Here is a 24304-nt window from a genome sequence, read left to right as displayed (position 1 = left end):
ACCATTCTGTGGAGAGTTTTGATTTTATATGTGAGTTTTACAACATTGCTAGCTGAACTATGTTAAATGGGATATGCTGAAGACACTTTATGTTACTTTATCTTTGTTAAAAGATGTTTTAAAAAAATGTGTGCAGCTCTATTATCAGGGAAAATGCAAGTACTGGGACTCAGTATCGGCAGATACTCGATATCAAAATATTGGATCGGGATCGGGCCCAAAAAAAGCTGATTGGGACCCATCCCTATGTATTACATTTACAAAAGTATATTTAAATCTGGAATAAAAAAAGGTTTTGCTTGTCAAACTTTGTTAGTATTAAACTATTAATCGTTCCTGAAATATGTTGTTGGTCAGTCAACTAATTTTATCATTGCTGCTGTTTATTTTCAGAAGTGTTCTGTGTGTGTGTGAACTGAAAACAGTGAAATGTCTGTGTATTGTTGGGCTAATGCCTCAGTCTTTTAGCTCAAAGGCCTGGCTGGTCATCAGGCACCTGTGTGACCCCAACTCAGTTTCACTCTGAACCATCTTCCAGGTTTGGGAGGTTTGGGTTGCCAGTTTGGGTGGTCACCATCACAATCTAGCAGCAGGGAAGAGCCCTCATTAGTGGACAAAAAAGTAGCTACTGTGAACACTTAATCATTTACAACAATCTCCCTCACTACATCATTGTATTTATAGTAGTTAAGTGTTTGGCTTTCCTAGGAGCTGTGCAGTGATTAAAGACCAACATTAGGATCCATTGCAGACCTCAGGCTTTCTGGAACCTTCACCACGGTAAATGAGTGGTTAGTTGTAATTGTGTGGGCAGTCATTCAAAGCACTGGTTATTCTCTCATCAGCTAGGAAAGGGGAAAGTAAGCATGTTCATTCAGTCCAGGAAAGTTTTATTGTGAAAGAAACTCCTGTTTTTTTATACATACTGTCTAACTTTTTTATGTAAATAACGTAGAACCCTTCAGGAGTATAAAATTATAAACGTAACAATTCAGTTTAGCTGCTCTAGACTAGGGTCTGGAGGATATCCATATCTATTTGCTGATACACCTGCACCTTTTAATAGAAAAGAGCATTGACATATCCATTCGTCTTCCTACTATTATAAGTCAAACTCTGTTTCAAAATAAATAAAATACACTGATTCTCACTGATATGGCCCCTCTATATAAACTAAACCTCCAATTTACTGCAGCTTTTAGGAGGAAGTGTGCACCTACATCTACAGCATATCTCCCTTTCAGAATAGTGTTACACTCACAGCATTGGCATACATTACACAAAATGTTGTTGAAGTCCCTCATATGTGCTTTATAGACTGAACCTTAAGCACAGAGGCAACATTTCCCCAGGACCAGGCCTTTTTTTTTCTATTTTATTAAATTGAAGGAAACCCACATGGTGCATCTCCCTCAGCTTGTCGAGATGGTTTTCAACATCTGCTTCTGGCTTGTTATTTATGTTAGCCAATCTAAACGCTTTTAGATGTATAATTAACGTGCTAGTTACACACATGTACACACATAAATACACCCACTCTGCTTCGCCGGGTCTTTCTTAGGTGAGGCATTTCTTTTGATCATCCTCATCATTAATGGTAACCATCAAGTGAAAAGGATGGAATAATAACTCTACAAAGAAACATTGAAATACAATTTTCAAGCAAGAAGAGCTAAACAAACAGTACGGTGTCTGCCAAAGGGTTCTATTGGGTATTTTCATGTATTGTATTTAACTCAACTTTTACGACCTTCCAGTGTAACTTGTAACAGCATGAGGACTGAGGGTACTTTCAGTCTTCTTTGCCAATGTTCCAGAGAACGTGATGGAAAGCTTGTGTAAGTCAGACATTGTTGATTTGTTTTTCACATGGGTCTTGTTTTGACTCTGGCTGCTCTTCATTTTTCCCCATCTGGAAGGCCATTCCTTTAGCCTAACTGTCAGGACCTCCCTTAGAGTATGTTAAAAATTTAGTGCAGCCTGCTGCTTGTATTTACATACGCCTCCTCTCTCCTGATCTATCATTTTTACCTCAATATGAAAACCCTGTATAAAGGTTATACAGTCAAATAATGCTCAATAATAAAGCTGATACATATTTTATGACTTCTAATGCTATATTTGTCAACCACTTATCTCACAAATGCTACATTTGTTATTCAGTAAACAGTGTTGTCAACATGAGTTTGTGCATGAGCGTGTGTTTGGAGCCGGGCCATGTCCAGGGCCAGAGACACACTAATGACATGGACTCCAGTGGTGTGTTTTACCAGCTCAACTGCTCTCATTAGATGAGAACCTCTGTGTTGCACAGCTCGCCTCATTAATGAAGCACGGCCATGTGCTGCTGCAGATACGTGCGAGCACATACACTCGGGTCAAACAGACTGTGTGGGAGGACTCAGGGCTGTGTACGAACGCAGAAACATGCACATATCCTACATCCTACTCACTGTGTGCTGTCCTTCCATAAAGTCCCTCTTCACTGCGCTGCCAGTTAGCACATGCTCATACATGTATGCACACACACACATTCTTTGAAGAATCACCTCCTTGAATACAAAGTGCACCTGGCCTGGTGGGGGGCCTGCACCTCATAGCCTTTACTTCTGACACCTTTACAATCACTTTCTCAAATGGTCTCTATCTCCACAGATGTGTGTAAATTTGATTTGTGTGTTTGCGTATGCATGTAGTTCTGTTTGGTGTGTGTCTGTGTGTGTGTGGCAGGGCCCCTCCTGATTATGGCTGCTACATAATTAACAGTGATCAGATTTGTTTTGTGGCATAAATGGTGCATGTGTAGAACATTAGGCCTGGCAAGTCTCATTTCACATTCAGCTCAAGGGCTCGGCAGCAGACGGGTCACGAGCTTCAGGGAGCACAATCACAAGCCTCCCTCCATATGGTCCTGCCTGCCTCATCCTCACCAGCGAGGGCTGCGAGTGCCAGACAAGTTCCCCCAAGAACCTAATCGTGTTCAGTAATTACCAAGACCGGCTTTCCTTTTTTTTCTACACCCTGCCTCCCTCCCTCCCCCAGCCTCCTCCCCAATCGCTTGCTCTTTTTTTTTTCACTGCACCTGCAGACTCTCTTCTTGTCTTCAGTCCCATGCTTTCTCCCGGTCCATAGCTTTCAAGAAGCTGCTTGTAATATGTTATTTTGTCCCCTGTAACATCTTTGCTCCTTTACTGTCTCATAGTTTGCCTATTTTTCTGTTTTTGCTGGATGAAATACAGGATGGATATGAGAGAGTTTTTGTGAGAGGGGAAAAAACTCAGACACTCCCACATCAGTTAATTTCTAAATTGCTTTATGTGGATGATGCCGAAAAACCCAGTCCATCCTCCTGACTGCCTAGAAATTATAAATAATTGTAACAGATGCGCCAATATGGCCGGCCTCCAATAAACGAGGCCCCAGATAATTTGACCAACCCCCTTTGACAGGCCAATTTAATAAAACATGAACAAAATCTTCCTCACTAATAATTTATCATCCCCTCTCCTCCCCTTTGGTTAAAGTTGATTACCCTGGCAGTTAACAAGGTCACGCCCAGATGCCAGGTTTTCTGATAATGCAATCAGGACTCGTTGGAGGAAAGGTGATGACATCCTGTGTGCTTTTCTTCACTACCTAGCCTCCTTGAAACCACAGTTGTGAAGGCTTCTGTTTGTCCAAAGGCTGTGATTTGACGTGTTGAGAAGAAGTGCTGTTGATGGCAGCAGGTGATGCTTTTCTTAAAGAGTTTCACACCCTTTGTACAGGAGTTCAGACAGGAAAGGTGAGAATATAGGCAGTATGGTATATATGCAGACGATAGCGCTTAAAGGTATGTGAGTGAGTGTTAGCTAAACTAAATACAACCTGTCACTTAAGGCCAACTTTTATGCAGAGACACACACATCACCTGGGCAGCTACATGAACTTTTCATAGCAGAAGCAAAAAAAATGGCTGTGACATTTTAGTGACCTGGGCAGTACAAAATCAATACTAGGATGAGTGTGGTGTAAAGGAAAGAACATCTACCCCACTGGGTGTTATGCATCACAACCAAGCAGCAACCTCCCGTTTCAAAATGTGAAGCCCATGTGGAAGTGTTATAAACTGCAGAAAACATTGGAAACCACATACACACCAATTAAAAAAAAAGACGATCTTTGCAGCATTAATAAACATGTTTACAGCCTGGTTCAAAAAACATCTTGGCTCTATGTAGCTAGTTTCTCTATCGGCACACACTGTACGGGGGGTGAATTTTTTTCTAACGCGACGGTTGCATAGACTGTATAAATATGGACGTAGTATCCGTGACGTCACCCATCTGTTCCTCAGAGCTGTTTCAAAGCCAATCGACGGCGGAAATGCGGCTGGAAATGCGGAACTCAACCAGGCATAGTGTGACGTAAAGAGGCAGGGTTTGAGCCTCCTAGCCAACAGCTATGTGTTCCCATCCGGGAGTTATGTCAGTCATGTCCTTATTTAGGCAAAAACTCATAATCTTAATATCTTCTGAACCGTCATGTTGGAAAAAAATTCACCCCCCTTACAGTGTGTGCAGATAGAGCAATTAGCTATGTAGAGCCAAGCGTTTTTTTGAACCAGGCTGTGTAAACGTGTTTGTTATAGTATTTATAGTATTATATATGTTTTCATAGTTTGAGGCCGTAGGTTGCCGCTTGGGTGTAAAGGAATGAACCTGTTCGAATCTACCCCACTGGGTGTTATGCATCACAACGTATTACCCTGTACTTGGGCCCTCCTCTTTGTCCTTGTCCCCTTCACTTTGTTTTGGTAGACCCTGCTGCGTGCAGAGATGTGCACATGCTTCCAGGCACATGCTATTAGACATTGATATATAGACGGGCCATGAGAGCAAACGGACCACAATGCTGAAGTTGAACTTGCTGTCCTGCTGCCACACAGTACATCTGGTTGTTGACTTCAGCATAGAAAAATGTGCAGGGATGTCAGGTTTAAGGATTTAAACTTTTTCAGGATCGTATTTCCTGCAATCCCCAGGATCAATTTGCCTTTGATTCAATCAAAGGTGAAAATATGGTCTACCCATCAGAGTGTTAAACTACTCAGAGTGGAGCATATAGTTTGCAGAGATGCTAGTTTTCTTGTTTGTGCTTCTTAAAGTTGTTCCAGTAAGATAAGCCCTCTTAACTTTGGATTCATAATTACAATAAAAATGAATACTCTCTCTTTTTTCTTCTCTTTCATACATTGTCTCTCTTCTCTCTTACAGGCAGTGGAGTCAGAGCAGGTTGATGGTGCTGCTCTGAGGTGCAGCCCTGATTCTGACCGGGCCTCCACCCGGGGCTCAGATCCCAGGCCAGAGGATAAGACCCTTCAGCATAGATCCACCAGTTCAGTCAGAAGACAGCAGGTAGGATAGCACACACTCCTGCCAATTATGTCAAAGACAGCACGTGGGTGAGCAGCTTACATGCCCACACTTATCCATTATGCTTTGCTCAGATTAGATCAAAGCCACAGAGAAGGGATATGAAGGAAATGGTCTGTTGAGAATCATGTGATTTATCAGACCTTGCTTCTGCCAACCTTTGTCCTGAACTCTCAAACACACACACACACACACTCACACACTCACACACTCACACACACACACACACACACACACACACACACACACACACACACACACACACACACACACACACACACACACACACAGATGCCCCTCCTACTGTGACCAGGCCGACGTGTGCTGCTGGTTTCACGCATGCCTTGGGCTCAGGCACTGGCTAATTTACCGCTTCAGCAGTACATTATGAACGAGTAAGAAGCTTTTGATCTTCTCAGTATTCCACTCATAAGTTTGGCAGGACATGTTTCTAGATGGCCTCACTCACTATTTAGCTGGCCTGAAGACACGTTGTTTGATTTATACAACTTCCCTCATTAGAGTGTTTGCGGATGGGCCATTGTTCAGGCAGTAAATACATGTAATGTTATTATTTTGTACCAAATAAATTAGCAGTATTGACGTTATATGATGGACTTTTCTTTACTGGAGGCTCTGCACTGTGTGCCCCTAGGACACACACACACACACACACACACACACACACACACACACACACACACACACACACACACACACACACACACACACACACTCACACACACACACACACCTACTCTGTCTCTAATGCACTTGTTATTAATTACAAATAAATGTGCCAATTTTGAACCCAGTGCCAGTGCTAAAGATTAGAGGTGGACTTTAATGATTTTTTTTTAAATATTATATATTTGATCTGTCTTAACACTGAATTGAGAATGTAAGCTGTGATGATTTGTATTTATATAGAAATGTTTTAATTATGTCTTCATTACAGTGTGCACATGCTATCCTCTTCAGTCGAAACCACACTTGAAACAAATGTTTACTCAGTTTACAAATGGAAGGAACTTTTTTTTTTTAAGGATTAGGAATAATGAATCTTTCGTACCTTCTGTGAGTACAAAATTCTCAAATGCAAAAAAATGTGTCATGAACAAGCGGCAACCTCCGGTCTCAAACTATGAAACCCATGCGGAAGTGTTATAAACTGCAATTCAATGAGAATCCGCTTGAGGCTGGCTGCAGCAACACTGGACACCACATACACACCAATTCAAAAAAGACGATCTTTGCAGCATTAATAAACACGTTTACACAGCCTGGTTCAAAAAAACGCTTGGCTCTATGTAGCTAATTGCTCTATCGGCACACACTGTAAGGGGGGTGAATTTTTTTCTAACATGACGGTTCAGAAGATATTAAGATTACAAGTTTTTGCCCAAATAAGGACATGACTGACTTGACTCCCAGACGGGAACACATATCTGTTGGTTCGGAGGCTCAAACTCTGCCTCTTTACTTCACACTATGCCTGGTTGAGTTCCGCATTTGCGATATGGCTGCCGCCGCCGATTGGCTTCAAAACAGCTCTCAGGAACAGATGGGTGACGTCACGGATACTACGTCCATTATTTATACAGTCTATGGTCATGAGGCACTTAAGACCTCTCCATGCTGCCACTTGGGTTCATAAATCCAGCGTCACCCACTTTGTGACGCTGTATAACACAGAAAGTTCATATGCAAATGTTCTTAATTTACCATCAGGACTGCCCCAAGTTTCAGTAGATAAGATCCGGGGGTACACATGCACACACACACACACACACACACACACACACACACACCACACACACACACACACACACACACACACCACACACACACACACACACACACACACACATACACACACACACACACACACACACACACACACACACACACACTTCTATTATGTACAGTCTACATAGACTGATTCAAAATTGGTAATTATTCTACACATATCCTGCTCATACTCAGCTGTTTAACTCAAACATGTATTTGTTGAATATTTGTACAAATCAATATATTTAATTATATTCAGACATTTAATTTATACTTAACAGTTTCTAATCAAAAATGAAGTCTAGCTGTGTGTATAGTAAAGCCTCAAATGAATGAAAATTAAATCAAATTCATGTTCAGGTCTTAGTTGCAGTTTCCTTTTTAATACTTTTTTTCTCCCTGTGTCAGTCACAAGTCAGTCCAAAGATAATGTAGCTGCCTTATAGATGTGTCTTTCTTTATTCACATAACTAGCAACAACAATGTTGCAGAGAGATGGTTATTAGCTTACCCCAAGTAAAAATCAGCTATCAGCTTTAACAACCCCCTTTAACCTTACTGTTAACATAAATGCAGACACCGTTAGCTGTTGTTGCCGTTGGCTGCTTTTTATCTGAATAAGATGATGCTCCAAAGGAACCATAAATCTGTGATGCTTCATTACACTCCATTCAAACAATAATACCAGTCTACAAGGTCAAAAACTGATGAAAGGAGCCATCTGTTCTGTGCTGCTTATATACGCTGTATTTTGCAGGACTCTGAGTAAGTGTCTAAAGTGAAGTTATCAGGGTAAATAGCATTACACAATGCTACATGGCCAGTAATTTGATTCATACAGCTATGGATGTATTTTGGTTTGAGTCCTGAAATATGTTAATTTAAATTTATTTTATTGAAACTGTGAAGGGGCATTTCTTACTTGTTTTTTATGCACCAAAACTGTGGAACTCTCTGCCCCTGGACATTAAAACAGCAAGCTCTCTGGGTGTTTTTAAAAGTAAACTTAAGACTTACCTTTTTAATCTAGCTTTAAACTTGGAGTAATTTTCGTTTAGCCCTAGACTGCATTATTACTTTTAAAACTGTTGTTTTAGCATCATTTTTTTTTATTTTCATTTTTATTCTAACTTTTTTATATCTTCTTTTTAAAATTATTTTATATTATTCTACTATTCTGGTATTTACTTGATTTTATTTAATTGATTGATTTTATTTTAAATGTTGTTTTTTTTTTTTTTTTTGTGTTTTTTTCTTTAGGTATTTCATATCACATTCCTCTTTCTTGTTTTAGCTTTATATTCTATCTGTTGCTGTTGTTGTCTGTCTCTGTTCTTCTGTGAAGCACTTTGGGTTACATTCTTTAATGTACTAAAGGTGTTATATAGATAAAAATGAGTTGAGTTGAGCTACCTCCAGCAGCTCTCAGAGAACTAGTGTTACCCTGAAACCAAATATTTTAAAAAAGTTTACACTTATTTCTTTAAGGAACAAAAGTGTTGTTCACCTTCAACTTTTAGTTTTCTGATTACCTGTCCTCCCAATACTCTGTTTTTGAAGGATGACCTTTATCTTCTGAAGTTTTGTGATTTTTCAGTGATTTTTCTGTGTGCACTCATGTGTTTACATTTTGATGTATGCCTGTGTTTGTGCCTTGCCCTGTTTTTGTGTGTGCACATCATTCTTAGTCGACTAAGAGCCTGAACAAGTTCAGCTTTTAGACACACACATGGCAATCATAAAGAAGCCCATTGATGACAGTGACCCCTCTCTCTGAGAGATGGAAAGAGAGTGGAGGAGAGGTGAAGGGAGGAGCAAGGCAGTCGATGAAATGTTTCTTCTTTGCTTTACAGCCATAGACACTGACCCTCAGTAAATAAGAGTGTTACTTTTACTTGCATACAGACTGTGTTCGGAAACCGGCCTCTCTACCCATCTCCTCCTACCGTACGTCCCCCTCCCTCCATCTGCATCATTCCCTCATGTTTACAGAGCCATAACAGGGTGTGATGCACAGGTCAGGTCATGGCCGCCAACCAGCTGCCGAGCTGAGGTAGACATGTCTTTCTTTGCCTCGTGTTCTCTGGTTTTTATCTCTCCAGCCTGTCTTGTGGTACATTAACAACAATGTCACAACATAAAGCTTTCTGCTCAAACAGAAGGCATTCATGCGTCTTGTGAACCTGCGGCAGACAGGCGTCCAACTGGAGTAGAAAGAACATCTGCAGCACATCTCGGTCATTTGTCTGTGTCAGCATGTCATCTTCCTCTGGACTCCGTTAGACAAAGCACACAGCAGTTTGTCTGCTCTGGTTCTCTCACACAGAAGAGAACAAAGGGTCAAATATTCAGCTCGATGTTAAATAAATCTTCCTCAAAAATGTTTTAGCTTGAAAACCTTTAAAAATTCCATCCAAAATAAGTCATGTTTTGGAGTTGGTTATCTTTACTTCTAAGTTTAGGCCTTTTAGATTTGGATTCCCCTTTTGGCCTCGTATTTTTCCCTACGCTCTCACAGGCTAAGCCAGTTGGCCTGCCACTCATCAGGAATATGCAGATCAATCTGCTAATTAGTTGCGTAGAGTCATTAATACTGAGCTAGAACACATGCTTGGCACCCACGCAGACATAATAGCAAAAACAGGCACACCAGGTCACTAGAGTCAACTGTAGCCCAAAGGCACATTCCCAAACACACTAGCATGCTAATAATATTTAGTGACGGCCAAATGATTTAACAGTAGAACAGCTTGCTGTAGTTACATAATGAATTTGATACAAGCAATGAAAATGGGTACTTGATGATGTCATCCTGCATTTAATATTCTGTCAACCCCTTTTTTGTCAAGATTATTTTAGGGTTAATGCACACTATTTGCAATCTGGAGTTGCAGTTTTGGTTTTCATTGTTACTTTCAAAGTTTGTGTCTCTCATGCAGGATTCAAACTGCATATCCCTGCTTGAGGTAGGCCTAGAAAATGAGACATGGTGGATCTGAGGACAACATGTTCAATCACAACTAAAGTATGAGCATGTCATTCAGCTCCCCTCTGTCTTAAAAAAACTTTATGTAATGACTCCTTGCACTCCACAGTTTGTTTGGCTGTGCTATACAGATATGTACAAGTTGCTCTTGCTTTGCTTCCAGGCCCTCAAGACTCGTTTCCTGCCCCCAGTAACTAAAATATTGTCTTGAATGGAAAGAGATCTTCACTTATACAACTTTAACAGAAAACAAAAGCTTGTAACAGCCATTAGAACGTATTTTTGTGGCTATTACAAACCTCCCTACTCCACCTCATCTGCTGTACTCCTCTTCCACTCCAGACAAGGACTGTAGTACATTTAGTCGCATTGCATATTTTAGCCTGCCATCTGGTCAGCCCTGCCTGGCACCACAGGGGGCCACATATCCTCTCATATTCATATTCCACTAGCATATTGTTCCCACTGCTTTTCTACAGTGCGGCCCCAGCACTTCTCCACTTCTTTATTTATTTCCACAGAAGAGGCTGGCTAGCAAACTGCAGCCCCCTCCTAATCGGCGGCTCTTCCAGTTGTCCTATCAAGTGTAACCTGGAGGCCCCTGGTAGAGCAATTAGAGCGGCCTCCCTGCCCACCTCTTGTAATGAAGCCCAGCACATTCTGGAATCTATAGCCCCTTTAGTCTCCCCTAATGGGACATCATTATTGTCAAAGAAACAATGTAAATGGAAATGAACATACTCATTAGCCAGTCGCAGGGAGAAACCTTTGCCGTTCTCAGCTTGCAACTCCTGCTTCCAAACACGCACACATCTACACACACACACCAAACTGAACCTCCTCCCTTCAGCTTCTGCAGACTGCTGCTCCAGCTTGCTTTATTCCTCTGGTAGCACATTGGTTGTGTGTGCATATGTGCGTACGGAAGAAGACAATGTGCCTGTTTTACTCAAGGTGAGAGGAGGGGAACGGAGCGAACACAGATAACTCCACTATTGGCATTCAGTCAGTGTTTCTATTTTGTTAATTGTTGCATGAGTCTGAGCCTCTGTGTGGAAGTGTGTTCCTAGGTCTCACCCCAGTGCTTTCTTTGCTTACCTGTCCCAGGGTGCACCTGTGCAGCGATCCAGGTCTCTGTCCCCAGCCAGCAGTGCAGAGTTGGGCAGTAAGAAGAGAGGAGGGGCAGAACAGAGGATTCAAGACCTTGAAGAGCTTCTGCAATTAAAGGTAAATAGCTAACGTAGGCCATACAGAATACAGACAATATTCTCCTGTTCCTCTCAGTAACTATAAATGTCCAAATCCTCATTATCGTTTAACTGTTTGTTCTTTATTATCTGCAGCACACTTTGTTGTGTTTGCTTTTTCTGTCTTAATCTTCTGTCTCAACATTTCACGCCAGTGGCTGTTGATTGCCTCTGACTTTGAAATACTTTTAAGTATTCTTTGCTGAATAGGGCACATTCAATGGCACAGTGGTGTCCATCTGATAGCGTGTGGGGCCATAGAGGGTATCTAATGGAGCCTCTTGTTGCTGCGGCCACTATCTTACACATATGATTGCTGCTATCAGCCGCTGGGTTATTGGAAGATCTGCCGCACTGTAACAGTCACGGTCTGCAAAGGGTTCAATTGCACTTGTGCTGCCACTGCCTCCTCCATGACCTTCTCCTACAGTGTCTTTTACACACTCAAACACACATACAAATACATAAGTGTGTGCACACTAACAGAGCATGCGTAGGCAGTGAAACAGCAGGAGAGGAGCTTCGCTGGTGATAGTGGATGCAGCAAGTTTTTTTTTCTCCCTTAAACGAATCAGCTTTATTGGTCTTCAAACCTTCACATGCCCTCTGACGTCTTTCTCGCTCTACTCTTCACTCTTCCTCTATTTTTCAAATTCACTCCAAGCAAAATAAACTTAATTTTCACCTTTCCCCTATGTTTCTTTTAAGGTCTCAAACATGTCTTTCTCTCTTTTATTTTATGTCAGCAGTGTGTATTTTTCCATTTCCATTATCTTTCTTTTTCTAAGTCTGGACTTTCCCCTAAAGCTGTCCTCCTCATTGCCTTTCTTTATCCTTCCCTTCTGTCAGGCTGACCAGTGAGTGAGTGATTATGCAGAGGTCATTTCCCCTTGAGCACAATCCCAGGAACACATTAGGCATCATTTTCTTGTCAGATCTGAAGTGTCTGAATTACATCACTGGCTGACACATAGCTGGATGGTAATGCTCAACGTGGATGCAGATGACACGCATGACTGTCTTGGTTAATGGTGCCATTTACACGTCTGCAGGTTGAGGGGCATTCGGCAAAGGTATGCACGTAAAAACAGTGATTAGCAACTCAAATCTGTGACCACATTAATGAGAGCATGATTTACTGGTTATGTCCTTTACTGTGATCTGGCAACGCATCATGACCCCCATCAGCCACAGCAGAGACCTCACCTCCAGCATCATGTAGTAGGACTTCACTCCGTCCACCCTGTTGTTCTTCACTTGATCCTCTTCAATTCTTTCCAATAGAATGCCTTTCAAATTGGGTACACCAGCCTGTACCATTGACATGTTGACCTTAGCAGCTAACAGCAGCAGACAAACAAACAATTCTCATAATAATGGCCTGTTTTTTCTTCGGCACACTTTCAAGTAAACAGTAGCTGTTGCTGTGTAATTATTTTTCAGCTTGAGAACATCCACAGATGTGTATGTGGGTAAGGGGGTGTATTGATTGGTGGGCAAGGGTCTGTGGCCTGATGACCAGAGCTTGGCTGCCCAGGGGAAGCTCTATAAGGAGCCTGGGAAGCCATGATGTGGCTAATGCCCTGCCACTTGCTCTATCCAGCCCCCCCCTCTTTCTCTCCATCAGTCAGCCTCAAGTCTTCTGTGTCCTCCCCCAGCTCCTAGTTCCACCCGTTAACACTGCCCCGGACTGGCCCCTTTCATTAGAGCCTTGTTTTTGAGGGGTTGGGGGCAGCTTGAAGGGGCCGAGGATGTCTTGCAGATGTCCTCTGTGAATAATCCGCACTAGGGAAAATCCATACTTGTCACATTGGCAGTGCGAATGCGCATTGTGCGTGTGTGCGCACACTCATGGTGTGTCCAGCGTATGTTTGTGTGCTCTCTCTGTTCTCTTTGTCCTTGTTAATAATAACAGGGCTGAGGGCTCGCATTTCCCTCTCTGCAGGGCAGCCGTGTCATATCAGCAGTAAACAAGCTCCTTCCCTTCAGAAAGCGCTCGACAACTCTCCCCAGCCCTGGCCACTCAAGCAGAAACCTGTCCTGCACTCTTCCTTTCACTTTCCCTTTTGCTTTGCTTTTTTTCTCCTCTTCCTAATTTCTCTCTTCTCTTTCTTTCTCTCTCTTTTATTTTCATCAGCTGCCTTTCTCTCCTCCTTTGCTCTCTTTCCACCTCTGTTTGTCCTGCCTGTTGAAAGTGTTTTCTCCATCGCCCTCGCTGTTAAGGTCAGTGAGACGGGGAGGAGGGTTGCCCCTGACAAGAAAAATCTATATGTTGTCTTCTCTTACTCCTTCTTCAAAGCTGGAGCCCATTCTTGCTTGTGTTTTAATAGCTGTCAACAACAGCATCAGCAACAAACCTACAACTACAGTCCCCCCCAAACACTCCCAGTGCTGGTCATCAGCCGGTAACTCAAGTGTGTGAGATTCTTTGCTTTGTGTGTGTTTCAAGTGAGTGTGTGTCTGCTTCAGTTCCTGTGGCCCCGCTGACTCGTCATGTAAATGTCGTACTTTAATGATGTCTCAGTTGTTCAGTGTCAGTGGGAGCACTTGTCAGGGAGGAACGCGAGGAGAGAAAGAAACCTGAACCTGCTGGTTTCTGTCGGGCAAAGGTGTTTCAGCTGTGGACCAGTTTAAATATGGAGACAGTGAGGGGCTTTCTTAGGATTCCTTCCTGCCACACTGCTGTACCGGTGTACACGAATGTAACTCTCTTTTCATTAAAGCTCTGTTTTATTTGACATGAACAACTTCTTGAGAAAAAAAAATCTCAACTCTGTGCCTTACAGATGCAGGAGAATGAAGAGCTCAGGAGGGCTCATGATAAACGACGCGGGCGCCTTTGTCTTATCCAGACCAACTACAAGACAGTCAGAGACCAACTGAAAGAGATGGAGAAATCAGATGGCTTGTGAGTAAACTATTTCATGTTTGATACAAACTTCTGTCACACAAGGATTAAAATAGATGGGAACAGAATAAACGTTGCACAATCTCACAATATAGGTTCTTTAAAATTAAACCCAGAGTGCCTGATAAAACGTACAATGATAAATCATTGTACGTTTTATCAGGGAAAAATGTCAAACCTTTCATGGTTAAAGCCTCTTGAATATGTTGATCTGCTGCTTTTTTGTAACCTGTAAATGAAAGTTTTTGGTTGCTTGACAAAAAAAAGCGCACTGAAGACATCACTTTGATCTCCAGAAAATTGTGTTAACAGGTTTTACATCGTTATGACAATTGCAGACTCAAAAACATATCCATTAAATAATTAATAAACAGTAGATGATATGATGATGACATTAATTGCGAGTTGCTCAGCTGCCAGTTCCATCAAGTAGCAGTCAGTAAGAAACATTCTAAACTCAACCTGTCTCATGTTAAAAGCTCCTGTGAAATGCTACAACCCTCTGAAACCTCTCACAAATAGTCTCAGGGCCTCATTGCTCTCCACATGTTGCCTGTGCTGGATTTAGGAGAGCGGGTGAAATTCCTTCCTTTGCCTCTGAAAAGCTCAGAGGTTTTAAGCCCAGTCAATTTGGGCCGTTTTGTGCCAAGTGTGTGCGCTTCTGCGTCTCCTCTCCCTCAGCATTCATTAGGATGTGAGAGCCAGAGGCTGGAGGTGTCTGGTCCTGGGGGGTGCAAGGTGTTTGAGAAGGCCTGTAGAGGGAGGTGGGGAGACGAGGAGGAGGAGTGGGAGGTGGATGAGGAGGAGGAGGAGGAGGAGGAGGAGGAGGAGGCCATTTCCTACTTCAACCTGTTATCTTCACCAAAAACCACAGGATTTTTACACAAAGCAGAAAATGTGTTGGAAAATGTCATTAATACGGAGGTCTTGTTCTCTCTGTTGTCTTCACCAGCCTTTACCACTTTTTCTGCCTCTGTTTCTTCTCCTCCAACAGCGTCATTGAGTTCATTTTGAAGTGTAACTAAAGGTGCATATGTTTGGTGGCCGCACGGGAGCAAAGTGTTGACCCCGTCAGCTGTTTTCTCTCCGGGTTAATTAAAGAAAACAGCAGTGCAATGTGAGCCCGTGTGAAAGTGAAGTGAGTGAGAGAGCATGTTCAGCGCTAGGCTCGACTCGGCTCATGTCAGCTCAGCGCGGCTCAACAGCATGTGTCTGAGACAGTGGCAACAAAGAAGGAGAGATGTGGGGAGAGAAAGTCTCAGAGTCGACACCAGGCGTGCTGCTGCTGTACATTTTAGCAGGTTATCAAAGACAGGTTCTGTCAGAAGAAATGACGCACTTTTTTCTGATTGCAAGCTGAAGAACAAGACAAACAGGGCTATTGTTGAGAGGAAAGACCTAAGAAGATCCACAATCCATAATGGTATCTCTGTGGTACCAATGTCAGAGTATCTGAATCTCATGACTGATTTGACATCAAATTGATGCAATAGGCAGCTTTGCCCTTTTCAGTCAGCGCCCTCCATGGCACCAGCCAGTCACTCAATGTTATGATCCTGGCATTCATTTGGCATTAAGCCCCATCCTTAAATAGCTGTTAAACCCACTGGGGTAATGCCAGTCTGAATGAGAGACAATAGAAAATGACTTAAATACTCCCATTAGTGCTGGGGAATCAGGGCCCTAACAAGTCAGTGGGGATAGGCGTCGAGTCTCATTGCATTTGGAGCTTATTAGGGATTTCCCTGTAGCTTCCATGCTGTGTTGTTGCCTTTTTAGAAAGATGCGGGGGGTCGCTTTTTGTGTTCCCCTTTTTGTGTGCAGGACCAAAAGATGAGTCGGCGATGTGCCTCCCTCCTTACCTGCCTCACACATGCCTTTATTTACCAATTCTTAAATACGTACAAACACATGTCGTACGGTATTCTCCAAATAAGGTGCATTGGTGTAAGACAATGGCTCTATTTTGTAAACCCTCCAGAATTATGTGTCCCACGTATTAGTCCAGGACATCAAGGACAATTGGTTGCTGTACGGCTAGCGGCTAAGTGACGTCACCCATGTGTGCAATAACCAGGCTAACACTACTAGCCAATCACAGGGCAGACAGAAGGCTCATTGGCTCATCAGCATGCTGGCCATGTGCAGTTGGCCAGTCCCTGTGAAACCACCCTGCCATTCACCATTACCACCATATTTTCCCAAAATGGCATGAAGGAGAGGGGGAAAAGCCAACTTCTTATTTATATTAGAGAAGGGAAAAAGTTTTTTAATCAGACTGGGGATGATGGGGGTGAGCAAATAAAATTAAAGGTTATTAAAGCATCTGTACTCTGATCAAAGTTGCGCCCATAAACAGATTCCCCCTGAATCAGAGCAATTAGCCGCAGCGGCGTGGAAAAGTTCTCTCTATTTCCTCCTGCTTAATAATGGAAACTAGGATACCATCGGGGAGGAAGCACTGAGGCCTGAAGAAGATAGCTCTCTCATGGCTCCAATGTTCAACAGCTTTTAGGCCCACTGTAAACAAATTAAAATGTATAAAGCTTTACCGTGACTTAATAAAGCTTCATACACCTTTCATAAGGAATGCAGTTGATACACTGCATAGCTAAGAATCACACAGAGAGAATTAGACCGGAGCTGTGGGTAAAATATCATGTTATATTACTGCTCCAGGCAGTGTTAAGATAGTTTTATGCTAAATTCACTCTGTCCGTGAAGTAGAATGAGCAAAAGTGTATCAATCTCTGTGACTATGCACTGAGATTATCTGTTAAGTAGCTCTGCACTCTGGGAAACTAACCCAAGCCATCAGAAAGCAGTTATATATATACACTCACATACACATACACGAAGAAGTTCAAGGGCTCCAAATTGCACACGGGGGCATTAGCAGTATTAAATGAAAACATTTGCTGTTCCTCAGTAGCCTCCAACTCCCAGGCACCAAGGTTTAACTAGTATTAGCGTAGCATTGCTGTGTCTACATCGCCAATAATGACCACGGGAAAAAGAGACCTCCGCAGTAGCAGTGACCCTCACAATCCATTTCCACACTTCTGCCTTCATTGATTGGACAGAAATGAGAAACTGTGGTATTTGTGTGTGTGTGTGACAATTCTCTTCTCATCTGCTACATTTGCAATCTGGGTAAAGCCGTTTTAGTTTTCAAATGAAGGGCTAATTGGAATTGAATGTGTTGGGCTTCAACTGATTGATGAGTTGTGTGTGTGTAGGGTCTGCAGTTGGGGCAGTAGGGATGTTGTGTGTGTGTGTGTGTGTGTGTGTGTGTGTGTGTGTGTGTGTGTGTGTGTGTGTGTGTGTGTGTGTGTGTGTGTGTGTGTGTGTGTGTGTGTGTGTGTGTGTGTGTGTGTGTGTGTGTGTGTGCTAAAGAGGAAGTTCAATAGAGGGGGCTGCTACTGAGCACAAAGTGTCATTAAGTATTCATAAGTGAGGTGTAGTCATTTGAATGACCTCGTTTGTGAGTGTGTTTTCGCCATTATTTACATTTGCATGGCACACAGGGAATGGTCCGGCGCCCTGCCACATGGGCAGTGCCCTGGGCTTCAACAAACATGCATACGTGTGTACATGATTTGCCACTGAAATGTCAAAGTCAAGGCTGCTCATTTGAATACTGCTAAAGATGGCTGAATAACAAAAACAGAGTGAGACTAAGGGGCCTTGTTACCCCTTGTGTATTGGCCAGAGGCAGCACGGTAATGTACAGTAGCTACAATTTTACCTTGTTAGCATGTTTGCTTTCTGTGTGTGTGTATGTGTGTGTGTGTGTGTGTCATAAATGATCTGTTTATTTTATATGTATGCCCTTGCTTGCCTCTACATTTCCACCTTTGTCTTACATGTTGTTTATGTGTGTGTTCAGGCCAGGTAGAAGGACGCAGCGTGCAGAACCACGGCAGCTGAGACAAGAGAACAGTGATGCAGTGTGGAATGAGCTGGCCTTCTTGAAGAACCTCAACCGGAAACTCTCCATTGAAAAGTATGTGGCCTGCAGTAAAAAGTGGTCTGAGCTAAAAAAACGCTCCTTACTCTGGGTGTGCATGAACACATTCATTTAAAGCTGTCTTTCTCCCTCTTGCTCGCACCTTTACACACCACTCCTACTGTCCCTCCTTCTTTTCTGGTGGGTGTTAGAATTTGAGAATGCCCTTCCTAGCTTCACAGTATCCACCTTATCCACCACATCATTACCAGCCAGCAGGGGCCAAAGCAGGATCATTAGACTGTGCTCATTTGTAAAATTGGCTGCCCAAAAATTCACACCTAAAAGTGCAGGAAGTAGAATCACATTATCACAATCTCTACTTGCTTCTTTGTGATGGAATATCAACTCCAAACTGTTGTCCTGTTTTTAGTGCTCTTGAGTTATTGAGTGTCACTAAGGTACTTTACATACTTAAAGTCTATAGGATGTGATCTAGAGTTTCTTTGACTTCCCTATAAGAGGCATTTTTTGTTTAACTTCTTCCTTTGTTACTTTTTACCACTCTCTTTCCATCTGTCTTTCTTTGACTTGTCTTTGTCTTTAAGTCTGTCTTTGGCTGCAGTGTAGCCATTGTCTTGTTTGATCTACAGAAGCCCCTGTAACCGTACCACAACCACTGACCCTCTATGATGCTACACAAAGCTTGGCCTAAAGCCACAGACTTCCTCTCCTCTTTCTCCCCTAGACTTCACCTCTCCTCACCTCTTCCCTTCTCTTTCCTCTGCCTCTGTACCCTCCTCTTCTCCTCCTCCTCCTCCAACTTCCCAGTTGCCTCCCTCTGGCCCTCTGTGATGCAGCAGCAGGCTGAGGCCAGAATTCTGGTACTTGCCCCCTTCCCACCCCCTCTACTGCTTTCCCCTCTGCTCACCCCTCTGCCCTGTCCTCCTAATCCCAGCTGAGCTCATTATGATATAGCCTGGCTGCCTCTCTCCAAGCCTGAGCTGTCCGAGCTAATTACAGGCTAGCAGCCCTAGTGCCGCCGCTGCTGCCTGTTAAGGGATGTCCATCCGCCTGCCTGCCTGCCCGGCCACGACTACAGCTGCGCAAAGTGGAGCGCTGGACAGTCTGGGGGGGTGAGGGGGGAGCAAGCAGGCTAGAGCAAACACGTAGGATCCTTGGTACTGACCTGTGAAGGAACCACAAGGGATGAAGAGCGGCTGGCCTCTTTCCTTGCTGTGTAGCTTGCATGTCCTCCAGGGTTAGTCTTGATCCCCTTCATGTGCCCCTGACCAGCTCCACCTCATCTCCTCCACCCCCATCCCCCCCAGGGCCCCCTCTTACTCAGGTGGCTGGTGCAAAGTAAACTTGGCTAGGGTCTTTAAACTTGTGCTATAGAAAAACACTCCATTCCAGGGCACACATCTGCACACACGCACAGCTTGGTGTGTTAATCTAAGCAAAAGCACGCTGCCCATCTTTATCCCAGTCCTCGCTCTCTTCCATACCTGTTGTGAGTAGAAGCAGGAGTGAACAGATTGGGTGTTTGGGACTGTGGATGAAGTCAGTTTAACAAAACAGCTTCCCTTCCCTGCATTGCAAATTTCCGTCGAGTGGTAACACAGAACGCAAGTGTGTGCATCATAATGCAACAACAAGAGTTTGTGGAAGCAGAACTGCCTGGAGAGTCTTTGGATGAGCAGTTGCAGCTTGTTGTTCCGTTGACCGTATTATAATGATTGTGCTTGTGAAGGTTATGCTAGATAAGTGTTAGCAATGATCCACTAATGGCTCATTAACTCCTGGCAGCCGAAGAATTTAGGGCCAAATAAAGCCCCCTTATCAAGCTTTAAAGGCCTAGTGGCATGCTTTAGAGGAGAGCCTCTGTTCAAACTGTCCATTTGTCTCTCATTCAATCTTCCTCATTGTCATGATGTTGTGCACAGATGCTCCCTATCACCACCTCCAAAAACAGCTCTTGTAAAACACTGTCTTGAGGCCCAAAGGACCATTTCCCAGAATGAATATTGCCGAGATAACTCCTGCACAGTGGGTCCCCACAGTGTTAAGAGAAGGTTATGAGGGCCCCCCTTTAATCTCTGAGCCTCAGTAAGACGATGAGAAAAAAGGTGAAACAGCTTTGTTTGTCCACTCTTTCAGTTGATTAATTAAGGATGCAGTAAGCATCACATTGCTTTTTCCTTCATAACTTTCTCCTATAATGTCACAGAGCCTTCAGCAGGACCTGTTGAGATTATAGTATCTTGCGTCACATATTTAAAGTACTTTCATGGCAACACCCTTTCTCTACTACCTGTTGGTTAGTTTCGTTAGCGGTGCATGATTGAGCATTATTAGGATATATGTATCATTTGGCTTGTACACAAAAACTGCACTCTAAGGCATAAAGTGTATGCACACCAGAAAATTAAGCCCATTCCAGTCATTTTTAAACATCTCTATTTAAAAGGACAAGCATCAATATTGTGTTGCTATGTTGTTTCCAGCTACCTCTTTTTGTGGAAAGGCTCTATGTCAGAACTTTCAGAAGGAATATCAATCAATCAATCTCTGTTTGTATAGCGCCAAATCACAACAAGCGTTATCTCAAGATGCTTTTACAAACATAGCAGGTCTAGACCTCACACCCATCCTTCAGCACCTTCACTGGCTCCCCATAATCCACTTCAAGATCCTGCTCATCACCTACAAAGCCCTCAATATAACCTCACCCCCTCATACCTGACCGACTTCCTCAAACGTCACTCCCCATCTCACCGCTTCAAATCATCAGATGCCAATCTCCTGTCCCCTATCACCAAGTCTAAGCACCGCACCTTCGGAGACGGAGCCTTTGCCATCGCTGCCCCAGCTCTCTGGAACTCTCTCCCCCCACAAATCCGCAACTCTGACTCACTTCGATCATTCAAAAACCACCTCACACTTACCTGTTCAAAAAAGCATACAACACATGACCTCTACCCGGACCCACCTCTGTCCTTGTTCTGTTTTGTTTACCTGTTTTATTTTTATTTTTATCTTATGTAAAGCAACTTTGAGTATTAAGAAATGTGCACCTCATATTATTTAGCTAGTTACAGCGGCAAGTAAAAACTTCCTTTTAACAGGCAGAAACCTGTTAGCCATCTGCCTCGACAGGGGTTGAGATAGAGGAGAATAGGAGAGATATGTCCCACTTATCTTCCTTGGGGTTAGCCACGCTGGTCACTGATGTTGGGCCATAAAGCCTGACATAAAAATAATTATAAATCATCCCAAAGCTGATCAGTGGGGTTAATGTCAGGGCTACGTGCAGGCCAGACGATTTCTCTTGCATAAAAAGTGCTTTCTCTCATTTCCCATTTTCATGGAGAACTGTCCATGGACATTCCCCCAACTCTTCCTGAAAAGTTTGAGGTGCACTATTGACGCATGTCATTGTATGTTGAAACACTCAGATTGTCCTTAATTGATTAAAATTTAGGGGCCCATACCAAACAATAAAAAACAATAACAGGTGACCTGTCCACTTCCCACAAACTTCCCAATTTCTATTGAGGCAGTTTGTGGCCTGTCATCTCCGAAACCCAGACTCACCCATTAAATGACTAGAAAGTACAGAGTTTATCGCACCAGACAACGTGTGTATTCAAACGTTAAGACTTGTGTACCACTGATTGGCTGTGGAAACACATTTAGTGAAGAGATTAACTCTTTTTGAAATTAAATTAATGAGAATATCGTATGACATTGACATGTGCTGTCATACTGTAGAACATAGTGGTCAACACCATAGACCATCCCAATCTAAACGTCTTTCAATGATATCTAAAGGAAGGACCAGAAAATATAAACTATTTGACACCAAGCTTGACTTTTGTTAGAAAATTCCATCCAAGCAACTATGGCCAGGGTATGCCTGAACATTTGCAGTGGGATAATTCTGTCTGCCTCATTATGCATGTGTCTGCAGCACTCCATGTCCGTGCTTGTTAATTGTTGTTAAAGGTCTGTTGGTAAAAAGAGGCAGGGATTATTTAGGCCCCATAAACAGAGTAAACACATGCAGTGCACCCTCAGACTGAAGATGCTATACTCAGACGACATCAAAGCATAAATTAGCCAGCGATTACTGGGGAAAAAGCCTTTGAGATCATTTGCACTACAGCAACAGTGAAAGCTCCTCTACAGAGAGTGACCATTATGGACGTGAACCTCCCCAGTAAGCGACGTTGACTCTAATTAAGTTTAATAAAGTTTACCCCAATGTTCCTCATATTCCTCCATTTCTTTTCGTTTCATCTTGATTTGCTAAAAGGTATTAGAAGTAATGAGAGTCTTTTCCCCCCCGGACCAGGGCTTAGTTGGAGGAGGGACACATTTGCTCACACACACACACAAACATAATGTTTTATGCATGTTTTTTAAATCAGACAACCAGGGCTTTTCCTTCATTAATTATTTGGAAAATTAATTATTGTTTAAAAAAAGATCTTGGTATGCACTTAGTTAGTAATTATGATGCAAGCTTCACTGCGCCATCAAGTCGTAGCAGCAGTAGTCTCATAAGCAGATGAATTAGAGCATAAAGAACGCAGTTATTTCACAGAACCGATCCTTAGAAACACGATACATGTATATACAGTAGAGAAGGAGAAAAACTGTAGAGATGGTTTTTACTTATACACTCTCTCTTATGTTTGATAAAAACAACAATATGAGATTGTTTTATTTCATATTAGGAGACCTAGCGGCATCAACAAGCCTCTCAAATAGGGAATATTGTGGACATCCTTGGTTGTTTCCACTTGTGGTTTTAATATGAATTCCCATTCACCTCTCATATCTGTGGCCTGTGGCTGGAGAAACCTGAATCTCACCGTTGCTGCTGTTGCTGCATCGCCTGCAGCTAAAATACAGCACTGAGCCATGTAAACTCCACCAGTCACCATTTCTGCTGACAGCAGTGGCTTATCCACCCAAACTCCCACTATGAATGAACAGCCCTCTAGCCTGAGTTTAACCATGAGGGAATCCCTCCCCACACCCCTAAAAACAAGATTCTCTCCCCAGTGATAAAAATGCCAGAGGTGTTTTTGCTTTCTCACCCTATTCCCTACTCTTCCTGTGTATTTTTATGTGTTGAGAAAGAAACCAAGAGGAAGCTGGCTTGTGAAAGCACAATGGCTGAAGATGATGTTGTGTTGTACACCCTTGTGGATGGAGTCTGGCAGCTTATGCTCTAAGCTGTGTTAGGTGAAACACAGGTAGAGAAGAGATCAAATGACATGGAGTGGATTGCTCAGGGCTGAAGTTGTAGCGCTGCACGAGAGAGAAAATGTTTTCAAAAATGGGGCCAAAAGAGCGACGTGAGACACAGACTTCCACTGCAGACCACATCATTACCAAACATAACACCTGTCTGTTGCCTTTAGTTTGCTTTCTGCCAAGAAACTTGTTTTTTCTTTTATGCCTTCTGAGTGTTGTTCTACCTCTGGTGAGGCGGCAAGTTGAGAGGGAATTGAAAATTGTCCAGCTAGCTTCATTTGATTTATCATCCAGATTAAAAAATATATTTAAAAAAAACTCAAACTCTATAGGAGGTAGGGCTGTAGAAAAACCTTTCTCCGCTGAGATGATTTGGATACGAGAGAAAAACGTGGCTTCATTTCAGATAAATTGCAGGTTACTGGAGGTAGTCATAAGCAGAGAGGAGGTCTTGTTTCAGATGAAGGTAATGTGATGCACATCTAAAACATAACTCCTTGAGGTTAGGATTTAACTCAATGCTAACAGAGCCTTACAGTGTTGCCAATACATCCTGGTAACTCTCAGAGATACTATTTTCCTATCATCAAACCCCCCAACAGACTCAAATATTAAGCATCTGTTTATCAGTTGAGGGACATTCACCAGGAAACAAAGTGTGAGGGAGGAGACTGTAAGGGAAGACCAGAGCAGCAGACACCATTCAAGGAAACGATTTTTTGAAAGAGTTAACTTTTGTTT

General features: G+C 42.9%; 1 protein-coding gene across 1 annotated transcript in view; it reads left to right on the top strand.

Annotated features, from left to right (window-relative positions):
- The window catches only part of cntln (centlein, centrosomal protein), a 95319-nt gene that overhangs the window by 19812 nt on the left and 51203 nt on the right, over positions 1-24304 (top strand). The window contains exons 10-14 of the mRNA XM_034688446.1: positions 3999-4008; positions 5265-5396; positions 11299-11418; positions 14225-14346; positions 18236-18352. Of these exons, the coding sequence (XP_034544337.1) occupies positions 3999-4008; positions 5265-5396; positions 11299-11418; positions 14225-14346; positions 18236-18352 (501 nt within the window). The remainder of the gene's footprint in view (positions 1-3998; positions 4009-5264; positions 5397-11298; positions 11419-14224; positions 14347-18235; positions 18353-24304) is intronic.

The sequence above is a fragment of the Notolabrus celidotus genome, chromosome 7 (assembly GCF_009762535.1).
Source record: "Notolabrus celidotus isolate fNotCel1 chromosome 7, fNotCel1.pri, whole genome shotgun sequence".
NCBI lineage: Eukaryota > Metazoa > Chordata > Actinopteri > Labriformes > Labridae > Notolabrus > Notolabrus celidotus.
Note: the sequence above shows the minus strand (reverse complement) of the source record. Positions and strands in the feature narration are given on the sequence as shown.